The 18,452-nt window shown below is 49.5% G+C and overlaps 1 protein-coding gene across 5 annotated transcripts in view; it reads left to right on the forward strand.

Annotated features, from left to right (window-relative positions):
- The first annotated feature begins 730 nt into the window (after positions 1-730).
- Positions 731-18,452, forward strand: part of FBXL19 (F-box and leucine rich repeat protein 19) — a 34,611-nt gene continuing 16,889 nt past the window's right edge. Inside the window, exons 1-8 of one of the 5 annotated variants that reach the window (XM_077917934.1) lie at positions 731-2,111; positions 2,323-2,373; positions 9,134-9,338; positions 11,574-11,798; positions 11,932-12,018; positions 14,983-15,198; positions 16,441-16,473; positions 17,337-17,477. In XM_077917934.1, coding sequence (XP_077774060.1) covers positions 9,165-9,338; positions 11,574-11,798; positions 11,932-12,018; positions 14,983-15,198; positions 16,441-16,473; positions 17,337-17,477 — 876 coding nt within the window. In that variant the 5' untranslated portion in view covers positions 731-2,111; positions 2,323-2,373; positions 9,134-9,164. Of the gene's footprint in view, positions 2,112-2,322; positions 2,374-3,292; positions 3,621-9,133; positions 9,339-11,538; positions 11,799-11,931; positions 12,019-14,982; positions 15,199-16,440; positions 16,474-17,336; positions 17,478-18,452 lie in introns of those variants that run through there. The other 4 variants (XM_028704142.2, XM_077917936.1, XM_077917935.1 and 1 more) reach the window with 4 other exon arrangements.

An 18,452-nucleotide genomic window follows, 5' to 3' on the forward strand; every position in this document is an offset into this window, starting at 1 on the left:
GGTAACAAGGTCATTTTAATTGCAGGAGTTCTCCCATAAGTTTTCTACATTTGTTTTAATTGTTTATTTCATTTTAAGGAGGGTAAAAAACAAACCACACGTGAATACCCTTGAGAGAAGAGGAACTCTGTACATGCTCAGAGGTAAAGTACTCAAACGGTGGCAATCCTATGTAGATGAAAAAAAATCTAACGTGGAATGTTGGCATATGGGAATTACTTAATAAAAACAGAACTCAATTAGCTTTGAGCTATATAACACCATCTCCCGCAATTCCGTTCGGCAGTATGCCCCTCCCCTCCTATTCCGCCATATTAGTTGTAGTCCAGGCATTCTCCTTGAGGACTTAGAGGCAAACGATAAAGGCACTGAGAAATACCCAGACACGGGCCTGGAGGATAGAACTACATTCCCATGATGCCTTTCGCCTCAGCGGCCATCTTAAATGGAGTCCAAACACCTCTCGGAGAACTTGGCTTACACAGGCCTGATCCGATGAGTGAGCAAAACTACCGTTCCCATGAGGCATTGGGGACGCAGCCGCCGCAAGCTGCCATCTTAGCTGTAGTCCAAACACCTCTTAGGGGGCTATAGCGACCAACGGACCCAAGGCGTAGAGGCGGGAAATAAAACTACAATCCCCACTCGCCATTGCGCGGAGGCATTGGCCGCCATCCCCATTGTAGTCCAAACTTCCCCCAGGTGCCCATAGAGGCGGATGCGTCTGAGGTGGCGGAGAAAACTACTTCTCCCATGATCTCCCGCGCGGCGAGTGTTCCCTTTTGGCCTTCCCGAGACCGCCATGACGGTTTTGTGTGTGTGTGTTATGCGTTGAGTGAGGTGTGTGTATCAGTATGTGTGAGTGAGTGAATGTGAAAGGGAAGGAGGAAGAGGAGAGGATGAGAGAGGCTGGGGGAGGAGGAGGAGGAGGCTCCACCAGCACCGTGGGGCCTAGCTCTGTCCCTTCCGAGGAGCTGTGGGGGCGACTGAACCCCACTCCCCGACCTGCCCCTTTGGAGGGGGGTGGGTGGGTTTAAAGGCCCTCCCTTATGTGGGGGGAGGGACAGCTGGGCAGCGCAGAGCCCCCTTGAGGAAAAGGGTGGGGTGGGGGGCACCAGGTTCCCACTCCCCCCTTGGATTGCAGGGCGGGGGGGGCTGGCAGTGGGGAGCGCCTAGAGGGCCCCACCCCGTTGCAGGAGCAAGGGTTTTGCAAGGTTAACAACCCCCACCCTTTCATTGCTTCGGAGGGGGGCAGAAAGCTGAGAGATCGCCAAGGCAGGCACTCGGCCTTTTCCATCTGGGCTCTGTGTGTGAGAGTGAGGCCAGAGCTATGTCCCTGATTTAAAGGGAAAGGCTGATCATCATCATCATCTTAAATAACATTTGGGGACAGCTTTCACCTAGCCCCCACCCCCTGCTCTCCAAAGTGCATGGAGATGTTGTTGGAGTAACAAGCCAAGGGGCAAGTCCCCCTTCTCCTCCTCCTCCTCTTCTCCCACCTCCAGTAAGCCCAAGGAGTGGGGAGTGGGCTTAGAGAGGGGAGTGGTCTGCCTACATTTGAAAAGGGGAGGGTGGGTGTTCTGGCAACTAAGGAAAATCTCAGTGGTGGGCAGAAGAGGAGGAGGAGTCAGGAGGAAGCAAGGAGGGTTGGAGGGGGGGGTTACTGGAGGTTGCACCGCGCATAGGCAATGCCCAAGGCTCCATCCAAAATTAGGGGTGCAGGGGGTCCCTGAGTAGATGTGTGCTACAGCGGGAGCTTTCCTTGTTATTTTTTAGATGTTCGGGGGAAGGGAAGCCTCCTCACACATCACCCCCTTGTTTTCTCCCAAGGGCAAGGAAGGAAACCGTGGAGGGTAGAATAGGAGAGAGGGGGTGAGAGGACTGGGGGGAACTGCTGCTATGAATCTGTAATCGCCTCTTTGGGGAGATCGACCCGCCCCTCAGACTCTTCTCCACCCCCCTATTTTTGTGGGGGGGACTGAGGGAGAGACGCACGCACACACAAATCCTTCAACAACTGGCTGGATCTCTTCTCTCTCCCCCCCTCCACTGCCCACCATGACAACAAACCCAGCATCAGAATCGCCATCCGCCCCATGGCCACACAGCAGGTGAGTAGCCCATCTCTCCTTCGCTCCCCGCTCCCAAACCCTTCATGGATTTTAAAGGGGGGGCTGCTCCCCATCTCCAATCTCCTCCCATCCTAAGGCACATTTGGCTGGTGCCTGTCTGTGATATGTGAGTGTTTGTGTAGATATATGTGTGTGTGTGTGTGGTGTGTGTAGCGATTGTAAGACGTACAGCATCTTTTCTCTTTCGGAGGCTGCTGATGGATGAGGAAGAATCTTTGGTGCCTGGATGCGCTTCCCAAAGGTAAGTCCCTCCGCCGCCCCCCATCTCTCTTGGCTTTGCGAAAGAATGCTTTTCAAGGAATAGAGACCCTTGTCCCTTTTTTCCAGAAGCCAACACTTTCTCCCTCCCCCCTCCCCATTCAAAATTTATTCGCTCTCCCTCTCCGACCTCCAACGTGATGCTTTTGAGGAGGACCCCCAGTCGCTTTGCAAAATAACCCCTTTCCCCCCAAATTAGCTGTATATGCAGGGCAGGTCGTGTGAACGCACACAGCATGTGAAAACATCACAACAACTCATATGCAGGGAAGGAGGATTGGGGGGGGGGGAGAGTGCTGTTAAGCTACCAGGCGGGTTGCATGAATGTATCTGTCGGAGGTGGGATCTGGAGCTTCTAAGCCTCCCCCTCCCCCGGCCCCCCCTCAAATGCAAGGTACACTATTGTGCTTTCCTCAGTTTCCCCATTCCTTTCGGGATCTCCTTTGTTGTTTTTGTTTTCTTGGGCATTCTCCCTCTTTCCCACCCTTACGTGCTGTCACCTTGGGCTGGATTGTTTTGAGTGGGGGCGGGGGCGTCGCTATTTATTTATTTTTTTGTACCCAAAAGGAAAGCAGGCGTGCGAGCGAGCGGATACCGGGGTGCATCCTTTTTTTTGGCCGGGTTGCGTTTTTTTTAACTGGGAAGAGGGGTTCCTCTCCTGGGTGGGCAGCAGCATCTGACGGGCACCAGGGGGAAGCGGAGGAGAGGAGCGGAGTGGCTCCGGGGCGCGCGCGCGTGTCCTGCGCCTGTGTGTGTGGATGTGTGTGCGCGGGGGCAAGCGTGGAACCAAAGTTTCTCCTCTCCGATTTCCAGGGGAAGGAATTGCCGGCCGTAAAGCGCTCCTGCCTCCCTCTCTCTCTCTCTCTGTGTTTCTCATGTTTTAAGCCCTGGGGGAGGGAGGGGAGGGGAAGGGAAGCGGAGGAGAGGAGGGGATGGGCCGTGTCTGCCGATTTCAGGGGGCCCTGGATCCGGGATGGCTCCGCTCTCCCGCCTCGAGGAGCTGCGGGATCCGGAGGGATCTGCCGGAGGAGGCTCGCCCCCGAGAGCTGCCTGGACTTAGAGGCTTTTAAAGGGGCGGCGAGAGCGGAGATGTGTCAAGCAGGTTGCAGATGGCGGAGAGGAGCCGAGGGGAGCCAGCAGCCGGCACCGTGCAGGGCCGGGCTGAGGTGTTCGGGATCCCTTGCCAGGACCGGGCCTGTCAGCTCTGAGGCCATGCTGGGGCGTGATGAGGTATCGCAGCCAAGTTCCCATAGACACCACGGCCCTCTCGACTGCCTGCCTGCCTCCCACCTGATCCCACATGCGAGGGGGCGGCTGGCGGGCGGGCGGCCTTAGGAAGTCGGGGGTGCTGCTTGTGGGATGTGTTTGGTGACCATTTTGCAAGGGGGGCACTGTGGTATGTGTGAAGGGGGGGGGGGAGAGAGCGCAGCAAGATCAAGTGGCTTAATTCAGGTTCACCGAGGCCTTCTGCCACCTAACCTGTTCCTCCCCCTTTACCAGCTCATCCCTAATAGCATCCCCCCGCCCTAATTTACAAAATATATATCTATCAAAAGATGAAGTGATGGTGTTTTGCAGTAAAGAACATCAAAAGGTTATGGGCATGCCCAGGTCTGTCCCTCCCCCTCCAGTTTGGGGAACTGAATTGTTCTGCTGTCTAAACAGTAAGTTCATTGCAGGCAGAGGTCATTCAGTGTGGTGCCACCACTTTCTCTTCTCTAATTCCTCCTTGAATCTTTTGGTTTGATGCTTTAGACCTTGCTCCCCAACTGGGACAGATCCTCTCCCCGAAATACGTGTTAACTCCCTTTGATTGTATTTGTCCCCTGTTTCCTTTCCTTCTCCCCGCCGTGAGAATTTAGGGCAAAATTGGACGTTCCTCGCAAAACAGCACTTGCTCAGAAAACACCAGTTCTGCTTCCCTTCCCCCTCCTCTGTGTAATGCCTGGAAGAACTTGCCTCTGCTCTAACAACTCAGTGGCTCTGTCACATCATTCACTGCCAATGGAGGGATGTGGTGACGTCATGGCGCAAGGGAAGTTCAACTGGACATTATGTAGAAAGAGCAGAGAAGTATATCTGAACCAGCTGTGGTTTTGTGGTTTTTAAAACTTTTCTCATAGGCTTTGGGATCTAAGTAGTGATGGTGGAGGAGACAATGGGGTCTCTGAGTTTGGTTCTTCAGTTGCAAGCACCTCAGGTCAGGGACCTGCTTTTTTTTGGTTGCATTACTGTGCCATGTACCTGTTGATGGTGTTATATTAACGATTGCCATCTGCAACAGTTGCTAATGATGCAAATGTAGCCCTTTCCTTTTTGGGTTTCCCTTTCTGCTTCTGATATGAAATCTGTTCTCTGAGTTTCCCATCTCCTCTAGCCAATATCCTCATCCTTTGCCATCTTTCCCCTGTTCCATCTCTCCCTGCTTCAAGAAAGGCCCTGTGAAAATGGTTGCTCTTAGATTAGGCATGTAGTTTTATTTCAGTGGGACTAATAATGTTTTGGGAAGTGCTACCCATAGAAAAGCTTTCTACAGCCTTGCTTTCATTTTCTGTTTATTACTGTGCGATTTCTCTCCTTCTCTGTATCCTAGTAAAGGTAAAGGTACCCCTGCCCGTACGGGCCAGTCTTGACAGACTCTAGGGTTGTCTCACTCTATAGGCCGGGAGCCAGCGCTGTCCGCAGACACTTCCGGGTCACATGGCCAGCGTGAAAAGCTGCATCTGGCGAGCCAGCGCAGCACACGGAACGCCTTTTAACTTCCCGCTAGTAAGCGGTCCCTATTTATCTACTTGCACCCGGGAGTGCTTTCGAACTGCTAGGTTGGCAGGCGCTGGGACCGAGCGACGGGAGCGCACTCCACCGCGGGGATTCAAACCGCCGACCTTTCGATTGGCAAGTCCTAGGCGCTGAGGCTTTTACCCACAGCGCCACCCGCGTCCCTTCTCTGTATCCTACCCCCCCCCAAATCCACTTCCAATCCATATTGATAAGCAGCTCCTTGTACATCACAGTAGTTCTTCCCTTTGTTTTATGAAGGTAGAACTCAAATATCCTATGCCCTTGTATCAATTCCACATCTGAGCCGCCAGCTTGGCAAGCAGGCCTCCAGACTGGGAAATTTCTTTTGAGATACCATGTTGGTTCCCAGGAATTTGACTTGCTCCTCCACCCGCAATCAGTGACTTGTTGGCGTTTCCTTCTTTTCTCTTTTTTTTCTAAACCAGATACTGGCTTCTAGAAGCATGAAATATTTTTCATGCCCTGCCTGCAGTATTTCCTCGTGAAGGTTCACCTTTCAGGATAGCGACATGAAACCTGCAAATGCCTCATTCTAAACCAGAGGTGGGCAACCTATGGCCTTCCAGATGTTGTTGGATACCAACATGGCCAATGGCCAGGGATGATGGGAGTTGTAGTCCAGCAGCATCTGGAGGGCCACAGGACCCCCTTCCTTGTCGTAAACTGCATTAAAGCAGTGCAACCTTGGCAGCCGCATGTTAACAAGCAACACAGAGAAGCGCTCTTTCTTTTTCTTTTTTTTAAAGGTGCTGCCCATAGCTAGGGTGCTTCTGCTGTCCTTCCCATTTGCTGATCTCCCTGTCTCTTTAGGAGGGGGAACTCACCTGTTTTCTTTCAGCCCCTTCTATAAAACAGTAGTTGGGTAAGAACCTGCATCCCAGCACCATGGGCACCTGTAACTAAAGCAGCTATAAATCGCAGTGTCTTTTGTGACTTTGGTGTAAGCAGGCAGAAGAGTGAGAGCAGTGAAGTCCATCCCTTGATTTATCCTAAAAGGTCCCCATTGAGCTGCCGCATTATTAGAATCCAGCTTCTTTTTATTCCGCTACAGCTTTGTCATTAATATTGGGCTTGTAACCTGTACAGGGTTCTCTGTTTCTCAGCACTCTTGCAACTTCCTTGTGAGGTGGTTCAGTGTTGCCCTTATTTTAGAGAGAGAGAGGCCCGTGGTTGAGCCGAAGTGATGCGTCAAAGGATATATGATGAATCTCTGACAGAGGTAGGATCTGAGTCCATCTTTCTTACCATTGCAGTAGCTCGATCAGCAAGGCATTTCCTTGGATGCCCCTTACTCCTCTGCCGACAGAATAAGACTAAGTAGATTTTATCAGCTGGGGACAACTACATTTTTCCAAGTATTTCAGAAGAGTTACCCTTTTTAAAAAATGGACCCTCCAACCGCTGTAAAAAAATAATTAATTGGGCGCTTTTCCTTCAATAACACAAAAAAACCCACTGCAAAGGTTCTTAGATTTGTTCTTCTTTATTGGCTATTGCTGTATAATTGCATTCAGACCCATGCGTATTCTGTGATTGTATTGGGCATGTGCAAAAGTTGACGTTTAGACAGTGCAGTCAGCATCAGGACCGTGTTTCTAGGTTTGAAAGATTGCGGCTCAGTGGGGATGAAGGAGCTGTGCTGGATTTTCAGTGATGGGGTGGAGGGGTAGAGAGAAAATCTTAGGGAAATATTTGCTCTCTGTCATAAGCATAAACAGAATAAATAATGTGGAAAGGGGGGAAACTTCTCAATTTTGCGTCATTTACTCAGGCTGCCATGCAGCTCAGTTTTTATTGGGGATGAAAATGGAAGCTTTGGTGCTGAACCTTTTTGTTTTGGAGCACAAATATGCTCAAGGTTTCTTCTTGCAATTTTTGCCCTCCCTCCTTGATATTTCCCCCTTCCAAACATTGTTGTGGGTTTCTGATATTTTGACTCCTAACCCATTTTTGTGTGATAACTGCTACAGGGGAGGGAAGTTTGTTTTCCTTGAGAACTCTCCGGAGGCTGAGGCAAACCAGAAGAGTCTCTGTTGGATGGGGACCCCTTTTATCGCTTAAATTTACTCCCCATATATCCTGCATTTCTCCCACGATGGACCTGAAGACAGCTTATAAAAAGGTGTTGCTGCACAGTCTGCTTAGTGTTAGCAAGGTTGCTGCTTCATGTACCTGAAGATCATGTCTTGGAACAAGTAACCCAGGGAAGGAAATAAAGAAACTAGAGCCCTAGCTTCCTTTCTGTATTTTTTCATATAGATCAGGGTGCAAACAGACAGAAACAGCAAACCTCATCCCATAACACCAGCTGCTTTGGAAAGAAAGATAAAGAGGATTCAAAAGTGGCTCCTCTGTGGGATTGGGAGCTTGGTCCGGAAATGCAGGTGTCCCAAAGCCCTTTTAAGCACGTAGAATTAATTGTGTGAGAAGGATCGGGCTTGTTGGCTTTGTTTGTTTTTGGATCCTAGTCGTAGTTTTGCAACTATCAATATTGGGTTTTATTAAGTTTGGACAGGATGGTAGAAGATTTAAGACTTTTCAGATGCTGGGAAGCAGAGGTTCTAAAATCGCCAATGAGTTTATTTTCTCTTTTTAAAACTTCTGTTTCTGAACTTTGCTGTGCGGTTATATTCAGCAAAGGCTGATTTGCTCTGCATTCTTGGTGCTGATATTGTAATCTCTCTTGGTTCCTTACTCTGCTGTGCGATGTTTCTGAGAGAGCTGTAGGGTGTTATGTCTGTGTATATGTGTAGTTTGTTCAACAGGAGAACATTTTTAGAAAATTAGTTTTTGTGGCAGTTGGGGCCTGCAATCACATATACATTTTTCTCCCTGCTCCAGTAAAGTGGTTTGCTCCTAAAGGGTGTGAAGTGTTCCTCCCCTCCCAGTTCTGTTTCGGACAAAATCTAAAGCCATCGCCATATACACAGGCTTCCTGTTTATAACAAGAAGCATGTCAAGAGCTCTCTGTCGCGTGTCCGGAGCATTTCCCTGATCTTGGAGAAGAATGAAAATCCTGTGTGTGTGTGTGTGTGTGCGCGCGCACACACACACACACACACACACACACACAGAGCGATAGCACGGAATGAGCTGCTGTAGGTGAAGTTGAGCAATGCAGTCTGTGGCAAAATGAGAGCTGCAAAATGAGGCTCTTGAGTGCTCGCAGCAAAGAACCAGGCCTGACTGAAAAGTTCTGCAAGACGTCCGGGTTTGTCGCGTGACCTGTCCTAGCCTAGATGGCGATGGGATGCACTGCTTTGCTGTTCCACCCTCTGTGGGGCACTAAGGTTCTTCACAGGCTTAGAGTTGTGGGCCTACTGCAGACCCCAAGTTCCCTGAATCTGCCAAACTGCAGGTGCATATTGACGCTGGACCCCTTGTCCCTTCACCCTTCCCAAAGCTGGGAGGGACACCAAGGCGTCCTGATGTAGTGGGTTTCCCCAATTTCACTTTGAATGGGTGCAATATTTCTTGACCTGAACTGTTCATTCCATGATGCCTTGATGATGGGGACGTCTGCTCTCTGCATCTGCCCTGTTGCGCAGGGCTGATCAGCTTTGTCTGCACCCTCCTTTTCATCTGAGCCACATCTTTGCTTGGCCCTTACATGACATCAGATGTAGGGCAGGTGGCCTTGGTGCATCCATCATGACCTTGCAGGCCGCATTGGAAATCTTGGCAGTCTTAGCTAGGCCTGTGAGCAAAGGGTTTCCACCGCTCCAGTTTCTTCTTCCAGCGCATTGCATGTTTAACAGTTTCCTCCCCTTGACGATTATGCCAGGATCTCGGTTCACTTGTTTTTGCGTTTCAGTTTGCCTCTCTCCTCTTCATTCACCTCGGCGGCTGCCACTTTCCTTGCCCACCTGCCTGCCCGCCTTGGAAAGCGGTGGCTCGCTCATCACTTGCGCACCTCTCTCTCTCTTTCTCTCCCCTTGCAGCCCAGAGAGTAGCTGAAGCGGGACGTAGCCAATGTCGTCCAGCAAAGGGGCGGGGGCTGGAGCTCGCCGGCGGCGGACGCGGTGCCGGAAGTGCAAAGCTTGCCTGCGGTCGGAGTGTGGGGAGTGCCACTTCTGCAAGGACATGAAGAAGTTCGGGGGGCCAGGGCGCATGAAGCAGTCCTGCCTCCAGCGGCAGTGCACGGCGGTGAGTGGGGAAGTGGGAGGGAGGGTGGTTTGCAGGGTGGGTTTCTGTCCAGGGTTTGGGGCTGCTGGTCCTCCGACTCCACCGTGGCAAATAGAGGGGCAGTTTGGCGCAGATTGGTAACGGAGGTGCAAAAAAAACCCCCCATTGGTTTCATTAAAGTTTTCACGGAAAAACTAATATGCCCAACGGCAAAGTGGTAAGGCACTGACTATCCAATAGCGGCATTCAAAGCAGCATTCACTATTCGCTCCAAAATGAACTGGACTGCCATGCCTTATGAGAGTCCAGAGTCACCTCTGTTAACTTATAGGAGAGGACACTAAAGTTCAGTAAAGGTATCTTCTTAGATCAGTGATGGCCACACTTGGCCTTCCTGGTGTTTTTGGACCTACAACTCCCATCATCCCTAGCTAACAGGACCAGTGGTCAGGGATGATGGGAATTGTAGTCCCAAAACACCTGGAGGGCCAAGTTTGGTCATCACTGCTCTTAGATGATTCCTCAATGTCTCTTTTGTTGTGTCAATTTCTCTAAAAGAGCCAAAGACCATACCTTTCATCGCCAACCATCCAATGTGGAATATGAACTGTGTTTCCAATTATGTCCATTTTCTAACTTGCCTACCCATGAAAGAAACATGACAAGTGATTTCTGGGTTAATTGCTTGAGATGTGCTGTGATTTTAAATTAGCTAAGAAAATTTGAACGTGATTTTAAATGCGGCATAAGTTTCTGGTCCTTAGGATTGTGAAGGTAAATGCCGTCAAGCCTGCATTGCGGGAGTCTTCATAAACTCTCATGCGCTCCTGGTTCTCTCAAGGGTTGAGGCAGGTCATTAAAAATGCCGGCCGCATCTCTTTTCAAAGTCCTCATTCTTGCCGCATGTTCCTGTCTCTGCGTGTGACTTTGCGTGTGACTCTCAGATATGTCAGACGTGTAGAAAAAAAGTGTGGGGTACAGTTCTAACCGGGGTTTAATAATTCAGGATGCAGGTGGAGGGCTTGGCATGGGGGAATTCTCCATGTTTACAAATATATCTCCGTCTGTGCAAGACCACACTCCTCCCTACATATAGAAAGCTAGTATGTTAGGAAGGGAGACTTGAAAAGTGAAAGTGTCCTGCCTGACATGCTGACTTACTACCTTCTGCATGCAGGATTTGTTGTATTATTATTATTATTATTATTATTATTATTAATTATTTCTACATGGGAGGGCTTTCACATATTCAGTTTGCCTCACATGCTCTCTGATGTGTCAGCACTGTCCCTCGAGCTATTTTACTGCATGTTGGAACCTGCTGAGCATTGCATGTAAAACCAGATCACATCATGTGAGCGAGTGAGGAACTTTGCAAAGGAACTCTCTGCATTTAAACAGCTGCCATGTCAGGCAGAAGAGCTGCAGGTTCTTCTTGCAAGCCGGCTTTTGCTTGCAGGGATGGAATATGTTGTTTGTATATGTGAGCATTCAAAGATGCCTCCGTCTCCCAATCCTGGAATTGTGCAGCCCGGAGTTTATCACATGATTTGGGTTTCTTTTCTTTTTTCGCATGTTTTGGAACTGCTTTCTATAGGCTGCAGGAGACTTGTTTGATTTGAAGCAAAAGTAATCTTTGATCTGTTTAGATCCTGCAAGCCGCAGTTATTCTAGGAGCCTCCCACCCGATCATTTCCCCCCAGTCTCTTAGAAGGTCCCATAGCAATTGCTGAGTGCTGTTGTTTTCCTGAAATATCTGTAGAGTGGCTTGTCTTGTGTTTCAAAGTCTTACATCAGTGATTGCCCCTCTTATGAAAGCTCAGGAACCGAGCACTCTGTGTATGCGTGTGGGGTGTGTGTTCCTTGTGAAAGAATTATAGAATCATAGAATTGCCGGGTTGGAAGGGACCACGAGGGAGCCTTTGAGGCAAAGTAGGAGCCTTTTACCCAACGTGAGTCTCGAATCTGCAACCCTGAGACTAAGAGCCTCATGCTCTATGAACTGAGCTACCCCAGTTCGCATAGAACGCGTTTTAACCAATACTTCTGATGCAAAGTTTAGAGCCGGGCGTTGCATTCAGCGGCGAAAAAATGCAGTGCGTTCCCACGAGCAGTGGCTCACCGGATTGGGAAATATGTTTCTTCAGACATCTTGGTTAGCTGCATGGGAGAGCCGCTGCACGCATCTAATGTACTGTCGATTTGTTGACTTTTCCCGCAGTTCCTCGTTATAACCTGTTTCTGCGGGGTGGGAAGGAGCCTCACATGAGTGAACCCCCATCCCTGCCCCCGACCCTCCACCCCTGCCCCTCACTTCCCACCCCTCTCTCGTTGCAGCCAGTTCTACCTCACACGGCCGTGTGCCTGGTGTGTGGGGAGGCCGGGAAAGAGGACACAGTGGAGGGCGAAGAGGAGAAGTTCAACCTGTCGCTCATGGAGTGCACCATTTGCAACGAGATTGTGCATCCGGGCTGCTTGAAGGTGAGGGAGTGAACGAGAGAGAGAGAGAGAGAGAGAGAGAGAGAGAGAGAGAAACTGGCCCTTGCAAACAACAACAGCAACAACCCCACCTTGGGGCCTAACAGATGCTGTCACCCCTTTTTCTCTTTTGCAGATGGGGAAAGCCGAAGGGGTCATCAACAACGAGATTCCAAACTGTTGGGAATGCCCCAAGTGCAAGAGAGAAGGCAAATCGATGAAAGTACGTCAATGGGTCTGCTGGGCAGTGCGGTGGGGGCAATGGAATAATAATAATAATAATAATAATAATAATAATAATAATAATAATAATAAATTTATTATTTGTACCCCGCCCATCTGGCTGGGTTTCCCCAGCCACTCTGGGCGGCTTCCATAGAAACCAAAGATACAGTAAAATATCACAGATTAAAAACTTCCCTGAACAGGGCTGCCTTAAGATGTCTTCTGAATATCAGGTAGTTATTTATCGATTTGACATCTGCTGGAAGGGCGTTCCACAGGGAGGGCGCCACTACCGAGAAGGCCCTCTGCCTGGTTCCCTGTAGCTTTGCTTCTCGCAATGAGGGAACCGCCAGAAGGCCCTCGGCGCTGGACCTCAGCGTCCGGGCAGAACGATGGGGGTGGAGATGCTCCTTCAGGTACATGGAAGACCTTTGCACGGCCAGCCCAGTGTGGGCTGGGCGGCCATCCGTGCCCTGCCAGGCCAGTCTTGCTTTGGGAGGCTCTGTGTGTATGTGCTGGGGAGGGTGGGCGTAATGGAGCCAGGTTTGTGTGTGTATCCTTTGATTTTGCCCTTTGGGCTCCTTGCCCGAATTAGCTGCTTCCACATCCAGGTTAGGCTCCCTGGTTCTGTGCTTTTCCCTCGCCCCTTCCCACCCAGCGCTGTGGGGAGTGATGGATGGTTGTGGGGCCCTGAGCGCAGGGAATACGCGGCCTGAAATTCTGCATGCCCGTTCCTCAGCTAATCCGCTCCTGCTCAGTATTTCCTGTTGTCATGTGGAAATAAACTCTTTGCGAGGCCTCCTGGCCCACCATCCTCAAAGAGAGCGGAGCTGCTTGTTGCCTTGGTAGAGTCATGCTTCCAGACCTCATGAGGCAAAGGGGGTGCTGAACCACTGGGCCCTCAGATTTCTCCCCAGTGAATCGTCACCTGTATGCAACCGGGTCTCTCCTCCCCAACCAGGGTCTTGTGTATCTAGATATGTATTTATAAAATGGCGTTCCCCCAAAATGGGGTCCTAACAGGTTGCCTGAAGCTTCAAGTGGAGAGATCCACTCAAACCTCCTGAGGAGGAAGTTACGTACAGCAAGGCCCTGTCCCAATTCGGAGCAAGTTTTATTTTTTCAGCTTCCAAATTCCAAAAATGAGGGGTGCTAAAAAGTCGCAACGTGACTTGGGAATTCAAAAGTTATTCTGGTTTAATTACCGTATTTACTCAAATTGCGTCGTGAAAATTAGGGCGTGCATTAGATTTGATGGCGCATTTACATTCGCCAGCAAATACTTTTTTGGCTCCAGGGTTTTGAAAATTGAGGTGTGCATTAGATTCGATGGCACGTTAGATTTGCGTAAATATGGTAATATTTATTTTACTTACCAAACAAAACTAAATTGTGTGTAAATGACATAGAAATCATATACTGTAAATGTATTATATATTAATGTTTTATATATTAGTGTTGTATATAAATACTATTATTATTATTATTATTATTATTTATTTATTTTTATTTAGCATTAGCTGACACATTCAGAAGATAAAATTGAAATTATTTGATTCTCAGAAACAACTTATATGCTTCTTCACCAAACATAGACTTGCCAAGCTAAATGTTATCCAGTCACAAAAATAAATAGCAGATTTGAATTCCTCACGCTCAGAAATGTATTAAGACCCCTCACTGAAATTTAGTTTGGTCCTCTAAATTGACACTCCCTACATGTCCCAGCCAACTGTGTACCTCCAGGAGGCAAAGGAATGTTGTGGTTGACGTTCTGCTGATGATAAATATAAAAGGGCACATTTCCCATTTTGGAAACTGCCCATGAGGAGCAACGTTTTGAAAAGGCTGCCATGCTTTGAGGGGAGAATCTATGTGTGACAGTGGTGATGTCTCCCCTGCCTGCCTTCCACCAGTTCTTTCCTGCGAGTGCCTCAGCACAAAAAGATTTCAAGAAATCAGGGTGGATTTGATTTAAATCACTTGTCAGTAAGACTTGATTTAAATCATTTTCTTACAGAAAGACTCATTCTTGCTGGTATAATCTTAATATTTACAACCAGATGGAGGTTTCGTTTTTGGAATAATAATTTTTCAGAGTACTTTTTACAGTTATATCAAAAATTGCTGATTTGGTTATATTATTAGAAACACTTATACAGATAATTATGAAATTATTGTGAGGTTTAATAAGTTAACTGTTTATATTTGGACAATGTTTTCTGCTGTACTTTATTGGAAGGAGAAAAATAATCATTTCCTTAATAATAATTTAAACAATTTATTTAACTAAAGCAATAACATAGCATACATATACAAGTTTGTTAACTGATGTGATTAAACAATTAAAAAAAAACTTAGAATGAGTTTTAGCACACATGAAAAACTTAAAACAAATGACTATAATTAATTTAAATAGAAAACTATCTTTGGAAAGATTTTTCCTCCAAAAGCACTTCATTTTAAAAACCCGATTTAAATTTTTAAAAATCAGATTTTAAAATTTTTTAAAATGAAAAAACCATTGATTTTTATCCTCCCTGCAAGAAATGCAAGAACCTTATTCTTCCCGCCTTCCTTTTTTATCCTCCTTTGGAGTCCCTGAGCAAAACCAGTGTCTGGCTCTTTCTCTGCCATCTGGAAAACATGTTTACGTTTGTCCACACTCAAGGACAACGTGCCGTGTTTAAAATAAAACTCCCCACGTGTGTTGAGCCGTCTTGCGAGTGGCCGCATCCTGCTGCTGTCGGGTCTGTGCCCCGTGTAGGTGACCCCTATCCTGCTGCTCTTGAGAGTCCTCTCGCTTTTGCCGAAGCCCGTCCCACCGTCCTCCTGTTCTCTTCGGGCAGCAGGAAGCGGCTGGCAGGCTGCTTGCCCCCCTCTGCTTGCTCCATCTTGCACGTAGGTGAATTGTGGCTGCCTGCTAACTCCCCCTGCCCCTCTGCCCTCCTTGCGCCCGCAGGACTCGGGTGACGGCACGGGGAAGCGGCGTTCCGACAACGGCGAGGACGGCGTCCGGTGGAAGCTGACGGACGAGCCTGCTCAGAACAAGAAGAAGTTGGCGCCGGCGCCGCCTTTGCCCCCGCCACCCACGGAGGAAAGCCCAGTTCAGGCCGGGGCCCACAAGCGGAAGAAGGAGAAGGAGCTGCCACCCCCAGACACAGGGCCCAAGAAAAAGGTCAGAGGCTGCCGCTCTGTCTGACGGATGTTGCGTGGCTGGCCAGGGACCCAGGGTCCTCCCTTCCTCTCCTGGGGTCTCCAATGTGGTTCTGGGCACCACAGCACCCCCCTGAGACCCTCCTTCAGTGCCAACCAAGCCCCTCTAGCTTCCTGCCCCCTTTTTTACAATGTCTTTCAGGATCTCCCCCCCCCCCCTTTGACGGGGGATGGGTTGATTTCAAATCAAGGTGATTTAAATTGGCAAGGTGTCAAAGGGCGATTTAAATCATGGAGCCTGTTCCTCAGATTTCCAAATGTGTCTCTGAGTCCACTAAACGCGGAGGACCCCTCGCCTCCTAGGATCACCCCACTAGAAGACACCAGCCAATGGTCCATTTTGGCCAAGCATCCCGTTTCCTCGCAGTGGCAGACAGCTGCTTCTAGGAAGGCTGTGAGCAATGTGCGAAGGCAATAGCCCTTTTTGCATTTTGTCTCAGAGCAGCTGAGATTCTGTGCCATAGCTTCCTCCGAGGCGGGAGGTTCTTTCTGGCACCCCTTCTTTCTTTTGACCCAATGGGGTGGGGGCCAGAGGAGGGACAAACGGCTGTTCCTAGAGATCTGAACTGATGGCTTGCAGAGGCTTTTTGAAATTAGGCCTGAGATTGCATAACATGAGGCTGAGCTCTGTTATTCCTTCCTACTGAGAGTGAGATCCAGGAGTTCCAGTTCCCTCCTGGCATATTAGAGCAGGAATGGGGCATGTGTTTCAGCTCCAGAGCCAGATCAAGAACTGGCCTGCCCTCAGCACACTCTTTGGGGCAGGTGTATGGGGCTGCCCACCTATCAGTCACTGGGCATCGGGTGGCAGCTTCTCAGACCTGATGATTGGTGCTGACAGTCAACTCTGCTTTATCCATTTGCAAGTGTGGTTTACATTGGACCCCGCAAATGGGCATTTTTACTCCTCCTTCCTGAGTTGTTGATCAAGCTTATGGTTTTGGTCTTCTGCACTGACCACACTAAGAGGGATGGGCAGAGGGGAGAGCTATCTCCTTCCTCCAGAACATCCCATCGCACCTTTTTTCTTTGTTTCTTTACACCCAGTAACTTGCTGCAGCTCCTTCCCTCTCAGAGATGGGACAGCCTCCCAGCTTGCCCTCATTCCCAAAGGCCTTCCTTTGCCCTCAAAATCCTTATTGGGTCTTCTGAATTAGAGACACTGCAGCCCAGAATTCCAACAGTCTTCTCTTCTCTCTTGCAGTTAAAAGGCACGCGGGAAAAGCATTTGAAGAAGGTGAGTGCTTGTGAATTTTCTCGCCCAGCTTGATTTCATGGAGCAAGGCCAGGATAAGATAACGGGGGGATAGCAGGGGGAACCAGGACACGGAGGCTGTGCAGAGAGAAGTGGAAAGGGAGTGACCTGCTTGCCAGCATGTGAGTGCACCTTGTATTTCTCTAGCACATTTGAGCAAGATGTGCGCCTGTTCCGTTCATCAGCATAGCTCTTGCACAACATCCGGTCGCAGAACCTCCATTCCATCCTCCTCCGTACAGGATCAACACAGGAAGCTGCCTCATGCCAACTCAGACCATTGGCCTGCCTAGTTCAGTCTTAATCTGCACTAACTGGCAGCGGTGCTTTCTAGGATTCGAGGCAGGGAGTATCTCCCAGTCTTACTGGGAGAAGTTGGGACTTTCTGCATGCTAAGCAGATGTCTGACTGCTCAGCTTTAGCTCATCTGCTACCTGGTCTCAAAAACACCCCCAGCGAAGAAGAGTCCACCCCCCACCTCCTGGGGCAGTTGTCTTTCTGCTTTCAAACAGCTTGTGCTGTTAAGGAAGTTTCTCCTAACATTTAGCCACAATCGGTTTCCCTGACGTTTCCTTCTCCGTCCTCTAGAGTGGCAGAGGCCGAGCCTGCTGCATTTTCACTGGGCAGAATGCCGAGCCATCTCCCAGGCCCCCGTCCCATTCATATAAACCCAGGGGGCTGCTGTTGTCAGATTCCAAATGGAGGTTCACACAATTCAGGGCACGTTTTTCTCAAGTCGCTTGCATGCCCTAAGACGCATCTCTCTCTCTCTAGCTCACTTGAACTTTTGTGTGTGTCTCTTTCTCTCTCTCTCTCTCTTCTCTGCCCGCACCTTTCCTTTCCAGGCCACTGAGCAGCAGCCCGATGGGAACAAGTTGCAATCCATGCAGACCTGGAGCCGCATGGGCAGCGGGGACTTTGAGGTGAAGGGCACCATCTCCCACCCCTCCATCCACTTGAATCAGATCACCGCCAGCGACTTAGAGGTGAGAGGTGGGGTTTAGCTGGGGCGTCTGTGAGTGGCTGGCAGCCTTCGGGCACGTAGGAAGAGCCTTGCCCAATCAGACGTAGGGGAGGCCCTTTTGGGAGGCCCGAAAAACATGGATGTGAAGACAGTGGGTTTCTGCAATGCCTGGTACCGAGAGAGGCATCCGGCAGAAGCAGTTTCATATGGTGAAAGGAGAAGAACAAGTCCTTGGTTCTGGCTGAGGCAGGAGATAGGAGGTAGCTGGGCAGCAGCAGCAGCAGCCTTCTCCTGTTTCAAGGCTGAATTTTATTTGTTTATTCTATCCCACCTTTTCCCATGGAAACAGACGGCAGCAATACGTGGCTCGTCTCCGTTTTTGATCCCCGCAGCAGCCCTTTGACGTAGATTAGGCTGAGAGACGGCACCGTTCCCAAGGTCATCCAGTGAGCTTCAGGGCTGAGCAGGGACCCTTTTCTTTTTTTTCATACAAAATATGTTCTCACTGAGCTACAATCCCACAAAGAGGGGGGGGGGAACGCCTTCAGGAAAAGTGGGCTGGGATTCTCTGCTAAGCACATTCTCAGTTTATTCATTGCCTTCATTGGTCTCTCATCCAGGCACTGGCCAGAGCAGGACATGCTGAGCTCCCCAGGTACCTTCACACTGTAGTCTGATGCTGTCACTAAGTGGCCACTCCCCCCCCCCCAATTCTTGCTGGTCCAGCTGGCTTCAGGGGCGCCCCAAGTGATGCATCCTCCTTTTCATGTGCGTCGCCAGCAATCTCACAGACTGCGGCAACGGCTGCCAACTTGGGAGGCTTTAAAAGGAGTTTAGTGGAACGGATGAAGGATGAGGCTCCGGAATCGGAGGCAGTATGCCTTTGAATACCAGTCGTTGGGGATCAGGAATGAGAGAGTTGCCCTGCTCATAGAGTCATCTGGTTGGTCAATGTGAGAACAGAACGCTGTGGTGTGATTGATCTGGTCCAGAAGGA

Source organism: Podarcis muralis, chromosome 13, assembly GCF_964188315.1.
Source record: "Podarcis muralis chromosome 13, rPodMur119.hap1.1, whole genome shotgun sequence".
NCBI classification, from domain to species: Eukaryota; Metazoa; Chordata; class Lepidosauria; order Squamata; family Lacertidae; genus Podarcis; species Podarcis muralis.